We start from the raw sequence: 8,869 nt of genomic DNA, 5'->3' as shown, positions 1-8,869 counted from the left end.
AACTATAAAAGTACTCCTCTAAAAATGCTTCAGAGTAGAAATATGGACTTACTGAGTGGTTAGATAAAGAAAGGCTTATTGAATTGTTAATTGAAAAAAAATTTTAATCCCTGACTCAAATGGAGCTGTGCATATGTAGGTACATTATTGTCTGTTACCATTTTCAATTCCAGTGTGGAAGGAAGTGGTATGGAAGAGTACGATATGTTTCTGGGTGCACTTTTGGCTTGCTTAGTTCACAGCCTGGGGGACAGACTATACCTGTACACCTCTGCCACATCAGGGGTGGAGACACCGTTGTCCCATAACATCTGTATTGACCGAGCTCTTTTGCAGATACAGCACTTCATTCTCATGTCAGTCCTGTAATCTTCCAAAACTGAGTTCATCTGGAGGGATTTGTACCAGATGGCTAATTGGTGGATGCACAGGATTCTTCCTTTAAATTTAAAAACAAACAAACAAACAAACAAACCCCACGAAGACTGACGGGAAAAAAATATAAAAACAAGCTTGGGTTCGAGATCGTGTGTTCGACATCCCGCCCCGATGAGTGGAATGTTGATCAGTGGATATTGTTATGACAGTCATGTACTTAGGGTCCCCTAAGGAAAAGTAGTGCAATTTGTTTGTTGAGCATGTGCCTCTCTACCAGTCCTGGCAGATGTTCTACCTCTTGGCTGCCTTTTTGACGAGGCCTGAAGCTGGTGTGGGATGGAGGATGCCAAATACAGCATTGTGGCTTCACACAAGGGCAGCAGCAGGAGCAGAATGTTTCCTTGATGGCTGGCAGTCTCAAGAAGACAAGACTGAGTGTATGTAGCTCTCTTGGTAGTAGATCAAGTGCTTCTTAATCTTACAGTATCTTCTGAAATTTTTAAGCTAAACTGGTTTTGGTTTGGGATTTTTTTTGTGTGGTTATACTGATAGAAGGGCCAAATAGTGGGAATAATCTAAAGTATTGAGGTAATCCTGTAAAATGTGGGAATTTAGAGGATGGGTGTCCTATTTCTTTGCACTTGTACAATTGGACAGCTATATACTGATATAAGTAGCATCTGTATACCTGTATACATGGGATTATACAGACTGATTGCTCCATACTATATTTCTGAATTTAAGCAAAACTTCAAAATGTTTGTCTTGCTGCTGATTGCTCTCTGTATTCAAATCTTACCTCTTCTTACATATATTCACCTTTTGTATGGTGTTATACTTCCTAACAATAAGGGAATTTCCCAAAATTACAATAGAATGCAGATTAAATTTGAGGGTATTAAGCTACCTAGTATCCTCACCTCTAATGGAGACAAATCCATCACAAGTTTCCTCTTAATGAATGCTGTTTTTCTGTGTTGAAAATTTGCTTATGCCTTGATGGTGAATATTTACCTAAATTCTAGATGATTGTTATATTTAGACATTGAAGTATGACATGCCAATAAATGAAAATAGTGCTTTAGTAAACTGTAACAGAATGTATACAGGAAGTAAACAAAGTAGGCTCCTAATACTTTTTCAGGTAATCTGGATGTATTCAATAACAGTTTCAAAATTTCTAGCCCTTGGTGCCAAGTTTTGTTGCCATCATAGCTGTGGTGTGGGTGGAAGAGCCCAACCAGAAATGAGCAGATCTAACTGTAAGCTACTTTGCATGTTGTCAGTTGACTATAAATTGCAGCAGTCATTGACTCAGCGGAACAAGCGACACAATTCAGGTAAGAGACTTGCATGTTGCTGTATCTAGCCAAGATCTTCACTGAATATCAGTGTTTTTGAAAATCACTCCTGCCAGCCATTCACTAACAATGCTTCTATAGCTCTTTAATGAATCCTGTTTAATATGATCTCTTATTTAATAAGGTGTAAGAAAAATGGAACATTAATTTCTTTTTTTTTTAAATATCATTCAGATATTTTCAGGTATTCATCACTCTTAAAATAGCACGTCTTGTTTCCTTGGATTTTACTTCCATCTGAAGATTGGTGAGTCTCTGGTCTAAGAGGAAAACGTTCCTAACACTTGAATTTTGCACTTTGTGCTGGTAGTAAGGCAGCAGGTAACTGTTTTATGTAACACTGTTGTCCAGCAGAAGTGTCAGTACTAAGCAACAAATCCTGCAAGTATCTCTTCTTGAGGAGTTGTGTTGGTTTTGATTTCTTGCTCTGTAATGATGTTTTGCTGTAAGTTTTTGTTTTGCTATGTAGCAGGCTTTTTCCTCAGACAGTGTTTTTAAGTTGTTAGCAGTAGAAAGTTTTTAGACAATAACCTGTGTAAGTAGCAAAAGGAAAGATGACTGGCTATTGTTTTGATTTTACGATGAGTGTATATTCACCTCTTGTTTTTTTTGCATGCATACTAATGTGAAATGGATGTGTGTTCATGCTTTTAGCCTACCTACAGAAGTACCTGTTTAAGATGCATGTGACTTTCACTCATGTCTAACAGCACACTATAAGTGAATTCTTAATTCATTGGATTTCTGTCGTGAAATCTATGTGCACTAGAAAAAGAGACAACACTGAGTTCAGAGGCATTTTCATAGAATATGTTGAGAGAACAGGTCCACACTGAGTAAAAAATTCTCTCTGTATAAACATGGCAGGTATGAAGTCATTAGAAAACATTACAATATCCCCCTATCCTTGTGAAGGATTCAGGGGATCCCATTTATGTTATTGGAGCTGTGATTGGAGCATTTGAAGCTTTGCAAGATTTTTGTGAGTATGGAATCTAGATGTGTCTAGTAACCTAGCTGAATGTTCAGGTGTGGATTCCATTTTAGAGGATGTAATATAACTTAAGTGCTTTAGACAGCAATGTACAGATGTGCAAGTGGATGGTGAGTAAGAACATTTTTGGATAAATTCTGTGTAGGCAAGTATTGCCTTCAAGCTGTAAGGATGGCTCACAGTAATTCTTTAAAAATTAACTAGTAATTTCAAGTGTATTTTAAGTAGCTATTAGGTGACAGTCATTACATTATCAGCACCTATGCTGATATTTAGCTGTTTGAATAATGATATTGAGAAGACACTATAATGTAGCTTCCTATAAACCATTGCAAGATTATCTTTGTAATAAATCTGTAAGGGTGATTTAAACAGTTACACCTGCTGTAATGCTGCTCTGAAGAGAGGATATGGGGTTTTAGTAGGCCAGTCTGAGTCAGAGCAGTGCCCCAACAACTGTCTGCAGTCCTTTCTTAGTATTACTAAGACATATATTTTTTCCTTTAATATTGATTATTTTTATTTATTTAGTCCTCTATCAATAGGATTGTATTTAGTATTTCATATCTGTGTTTAATCTGCAGGTGAGTGCAGGAGGAGCATGAGGACCCAAGGAGATGTTAGGCTTAGCAGAAATTCTCTCTTCTTTCTAAATTCTCTAAACTTCTTTTAAACTTTTTTATGTTGAGTGGATGTAGTGCCTGACAGACATGAAACTAAGATTGGGATAGCAGAAGCTTTCCATCTATTTAAGATAGTATGGTGAATGAGACATCAAGTGAACAGAGAGAAAAAATGATTTGTCTTTGAAGGCTTTTTGTTATGAATAGGGAGTCTTTTACTGCAATTGTAGATTTAATTTTTTTCAGGAGGAGAAGGGGTGGAGAGAATGTCTCAGATGTTGGCCTGCTTTGTTTATTGTCTACAGACATGTAAGTTTTGGTGGATTTGGAGCAAGCTAGACTCATGTGGAGTACATAGATTCTCTTAATTTCTAAATCTGAGGTGAAAGGAGGCTGCTTGCTCTTTCCTGTTGTGAATTATTTTAATCAGTGTTGTTGACTTACACTTTCTGTTTTTTTAAACGGCAAATTGTTTGCTCTATCTAATGATCTTCTAACACCTGTCTGAAATGTCACAAATGCATTCAAAATCTCTTCTGGAAAATGCCAGTGAGGCCAAGTGTTGGTAGGTCTGCATGAGGTGTTTTTATCACTATTCAGTAAGAGTGGTTTAAACTATTATGTAACTGTGTGTTTACAGGTTAAATGCAGAACCTGATGGATGGCAAAAGCTACTGTAACCTCATCTGTACCGAGACCCAGCGCATACAACTGGCCCGGCCTTTCTGTGCCGACCCACTGGTCACATTCCATGTGCACCCAGAAACACCAAACCAGGTCACTTGCTGTGAGGATTTGTCATTCCTTCCTTTCATGTCTGAGCATCTCATCACGGAGAACTTCTACAGTGAGCCCTGTACCTTTCCCTACCAAATGCCCCATTCCAATTTCCACAGAAGTGAGTATTCCTACGGGCCAGCTTTCATCAGGAAGAGGAATGAGAGGGAAAGGCAGCGGGTTAAGTGTGTCAATGAAGGCTATGCTAAGCTGAGGCATCACCTGCCAAAGGAATACTTGGAGAAACGGCTCAGCAAGGTAGAGACACTCCGTGCTGCAATAAAATACATTAGGTACCTGCAGTCTGTTCTGTACAGTGATTCTGTGGTGGCAGGAAAAAACGTCATGGAGCCAAGCCAAGCTCCAAAAGCAGTTAACAAACAGAACCAGTTTTTGCAGGCGATCTAAAGTGTTCCAAACCAAGCAAAAGGTACCGTGTCTGGGAGCGTAGTAGCCACTCCATTAATGACGTGAGTCTTCCTGGCACATCTTGGGAGCAGCTCGGAGCACACGTCAGTGTCAGCCCACACAGGAGCTTTAGTTTTGCAGATAGTAACTAAACTTAGATACGAAAAAGACCACTGGGAAAATCTCAGCTGAATGACCTAAGTTAATTCATGAAAATCAGGAAGCGTTTCTAAATTTGTCACCAAGCTAAAAATGTAGCACCTATACGTGTGAAGTAACTGTATGTATCATCACAATCTGCATGCTTTAAAATAAAATCTTTCTACTGATGGGACTGAGATTCTTCTCATTTTTTGTAATGTTACTGATTTACTCTCACATACACTTTATTAAAAGATTCATGATTGCCAATGCTTCTCTTAAAAGACCCTTTTAAAGGTTCCAAGGAGTGTTATTAGATGCCAACAGAAAGAATAACTTAGTTTAAAGGGGAGAAATAGAGTAGGGTAGCAGCTTTCTGCAGCACAGTTACTGAACATAGGAAGATCATTAAGTTTTGCATGTGCTGTTTCATTGTTTTCTTATTAATGAATATTTTAATCACACTGAAAACTATTGACTTAGCCTAATTTTGGTTGAAAATTGGATTTTTATTCGGATGTCACTGCCCTTAAAAATTACTGGAACTGCTCACCCGATACGCTGTATAAAGAAGGCTGGGAAGGTCTTGGCTATGGGGGAAAAAACAATCCTGCAACAGAAATTTTTTGGGACTTTCACTGATAATGGTTGAGGTCTGGGGTGGTCTTCCCCAGCCTCCCAGTCTGTTCCTCTGTACTAGTGATGGTTTCAGTCAAGTGTTGTAGAATAGATTTGTATGAAGATGATGAAGAGTTTAGCTCACAACTGGTAAAAGTGTTCTTAACATTTGCTCTGCGTAAGGGGATCGTATGATTGATATTGAGCAATTCTGCTGACAGCACGAGAGCATGTAGCACGCACAGCAGAATGCACAAAAGAATGGTTACAGACTTCTTAAGTGATGTATCCTTGTCTCTAATTGCAGTCATCCCCCCGTTACGCTGTTTTTATAGCAGTGAATTGGAAAATGCCTACAAAAGGCAATTGAGCATTCCAAACACACACTCTCCAAAGAAACCCACAATCACAAAACCAAACAAACGACAAATCAAACCCCAGTTGTTAACTCTGTTTTAAGGAAGAAAAGAAGATTAGGGATCACAGCAGAGGTTAACAGGTGAATTTCTGCTTTATATTCTGTCATGTTTTTGATAGACATGTTGTGGGAAAGGGGTAGAATTTGTAATCCTTCCCCCTTAGTGCAAAAGGAGAAAGTTGTAAAGCGATTTGACTTTGGTTTACCTCAGCTTCAACCTTTCTTTTCATATTTCAAAGCAATTTACTTGTCATGCCCTGTGGTGGCGGGCTTTTTTTCCCCCTTAAATCTGAATTGTGGCTTTGATGCTGTTTTTATCCTGCGAGAGTAGGCCTAGAGGACACTGAGCTCTCTTATAATCCTTTCTCTGCCCCTGCAGTCTTTCAGTGCAGTACCTAAATCCACACGAACACTGAGCGAATGTGTGGCAGACAAATGGTCCTCTCAGTAGTCCTGTTCCACTGGTTTTTAAGTAGTAAGGTCAGGATGTCCAATCCTGGAAGTAACAACTATGGCAACCTCCATAGCAACCAGGAAACACTGGCAGCAAAAGGCCTCCTGTGTCCAACGGGCAAAAGGGCAAGATTTCTGCACTCAGACTAAATCCAAACTGACCAGATGCACTGGTACCAATAGCTGGTAAGTTTGAAACTCTGCTGTGTCAAACTATTTGGAGTTATCCAGAAATAAAATCTCAGAATATAGTGTAGTTGCCTTTGTCAGTGACCTGTTTTGTACAGAAATAGGAGTCCCTGCCCTCAGCAGTAACAGTGCTGAATGGTAGAAATGATAGTGGCATTTCTTTGCAAAGTATTACTGATTCTGTCCTGTTTTGGTTTTATAAAGAGGGGGTCTGTATAGTTACGAAACAATTGGATATATTGTGTTGATTTGCTGACTTAAAGATGCATTCTGCAGCAGTTAACCCACTCTTCTTGCTGGGTTGCTCTGCTAGTTTTCTGAAATTATGTATATCTGGGAGTCTCCACAAAAAAGACTTCCAGATGATATTTCTTAGATAAGAGACAAAATATCTAAGCTGGAGTTTATCAAAATATCTAAACAGGAGTGCTTAAACTGCATTTTGTAAAATAAAGCACTTAAATTTTATGTTGTTGAATTTCCATGCAAATTTTACCCTAAGCATGCTAAATGTTTCTAAGCAATGTTAAAAAAAAAAAAAAAAGGAAAATGAATGGAAGCTTGTCTACTACATCTTTTTAAATTACCAGAGATAGCATCACATCGTTGATCTTACTGTGACAGCCTCTGAATAGTTATCACTTGTCACATCTGAGCATCTCATTCTTTCTCATTGCAAGCCATAATCCTGCTGTTATAAAACATGACAGGACAGCTGAAAGATCAAAATATTTCCTCTTAATACATCACTATAAATAAACAACAGGCAATGGTAATCTAACATCACGTTCAAAAACTGTCACGTTTACTCAGCTTGTCAACTTCAGCTGTAATTTCTGTCTCAGCTTGTAAAACAGCGAAGGTTTGGCTGGCACTGTGTACAAGAAAGCTTTAAAGGAGAGTATAGGTATAAGAAAAGAGAGCTGGATTTTACAGAGGGAAACAAACTTTGGAGGGAAGTGAAAATTATTCTTTTTCTGGAGATTTTAATAACATTTGTCATTTCCCTGGGTGTTTCTGTCCCTCTTTCAGGTCGGGATTTGGGTGACTGAAGATCACTGAAGGCAGTGATATGGGTTCATCTGGCCAAATGCCAGTCTGAATATTCTGAATTCGGTGTTTTTAAATAAAAATAAACAACTAATCAAAAGTACTGAGTTCTTAGGTACGCTGGGAAGCATTTCTTTGTGTTAGAAATGCCAGTACTTTGTCTCTTTTCTACCAACAGATCACGACTGAGTCCTGCAGGTATCTGCTTTTGCAAGAATGGCTCATTTGGAAGGGTTCCTGCCTACGAGTCACAGGTATTGCAGTGTGAGGCCAGCTCTGGACAAGTTCTCGTGTTCCAGCATTGTACCTGCCATTAACCCCACCTGCAGGAGCTCTTTTGTAGTGTATCCTGCCTGGATCACTGAGCCCCTCACTCCCCAGAGGTAAGATCAATTCCTGTTTGAGTCTGTCATTTGTTTTTTTCCATGATATCTAGTAGTATAAACCAGGCTGGTGTGTCAGATTAATAAATTAGCAGTTTGAACATCATTTGGTCTTTTCCACCCCTGCACTGGCAGTTTTTTAGATGGTGTTAACTGAAGTAATTTGCTACCTTGGAGATTATGAAAAGCAAAGCCTGAGTAAGCCTCCTATCAAAGAAACATTCCTATAATATTATTTGGATAAATAAAAGCATCTTGCATTAGCAGCTGTCTTCTGTGAAATGTTTCTAATGCTTTGTGACAGAAGATTATTTTTCAAGTTTTGAACTTGAACCTGTCATCAACCAGCAGCTTGGTTGTTTACTTCTCTGCTTTGCTGTTCCCCGAATGCTTCAGTGTAAACCATCAGCTACAGCATTCTCAAGCACGCCTACGCTGTGCTCTGTGCTGGGGAAGGGTTGCATTGTCTTGCCATGTAAACAGCAAAGGGATAGTGCAGGTATTCCTGGCCCAGGATTCCAGCAGACTGCTTCCTCTAAACCTAAAACCAAAGAAATCTGGGTAAAAGCAGACACTGATATGTTTTTCCCAAGAACAAGTAACTGTCCCCGCACAGGCAAGTTTTCTGTTTTTTCCCACATTCTTTGGCCTGTGGGAGTGGTAGAAAATGAGATGGGGCGTTCCAGTTCTGAAATCTTAAAAGGTTTGTTGTTTTTTTTCATGACCTACAGAAGCTATTTCTCTCTGCTGACCCATTTTCTTTTCTTCAAGGTGCCAATGGATTAGCCACTGCCTCCACTCCCCCCACCTGGCATGGGAGAGACTGGGGGGATCTGTGTGCATAGACAGCAAGGTGCCTGTGCTGGTGAGAAGGGAACAAGATGGATTTTATTACCATGGTACAGTAAAAGAGGAGATAGAGGTGAGCAATGGTACAGTAACATGGGTGTGAGTAACAGGGAGCAGTCCTCACACACCACCTGAGTTCAGTGTAGCAGTTTTGGTTTCAGCTGGTGCATGAACCAGCTGAACAGATCACCAGGACAGCTGGAGCTTGTGGTTATCATAAAGCTCCC

General features: G+C 39.4%; 1 protein-coding gene across 2 annotated transcripts; it reads left to right on the top strand.

The window, feature by feature from the left end:
• The first annotated feature begins 44 nt into the window (after nucleotides 1-44).
• ASCL3 (achaete-scute family bHLH transcription factor 3) lies at nucleotides 45-4,865 on the top strand. 2 transcript variants are annotated; one of them, XM_017812027.1, is made up of 2 exons: nucleotides 45-1,986; nucleotides 3,997-4,865. In XM_017812027.1, exon 2 carries the CDS (start codon nucleotides 4,002-4,004, stop codon nucleotides 4,539-4,541), a length of 540 nt encoding a protein of 179 aa, XP_017667516.1. In that variant the 5' UTR covers nucleotides 45-1,986; nucleotides 3,997-4,001; the 3' UTR covers nucleotides 4,542-4,865. The 2 variants fall into 2 exon arrangements, with proteins under 2 accessions (XP_017667516.1, XP_017667506.1); XM_017812017.1 differs by having other exon boundaries at nucleotides 45-3,665.
• The last annotated feature ends 4,004 nt before the right edge of the window (nucleotides 4,866-8,869 follow it).

The sequence above is a fragment of the Lepidothrix coronata genome, unplaced genomic scaffold (assembly GCF_001604755.1).
Source record: "Lepidothrix coronata isolate B3197 unplaced genomic scaffold, Lepidothrix_coronata-1.0 Scaffold1, whole genome shotgun sequence".
Taxonomy (NCBI): Eukaryota; Metazoa; Chordata; class Aves; order Passeriformes; family Pipridae; genus Lepidothrix; species Lepidothrix coronata.
The sequence above is the reverse complement of the archived record's forward strand: the minus strand, read 5'-3'. Positions and strand labels throughout refer to the sequence as shown.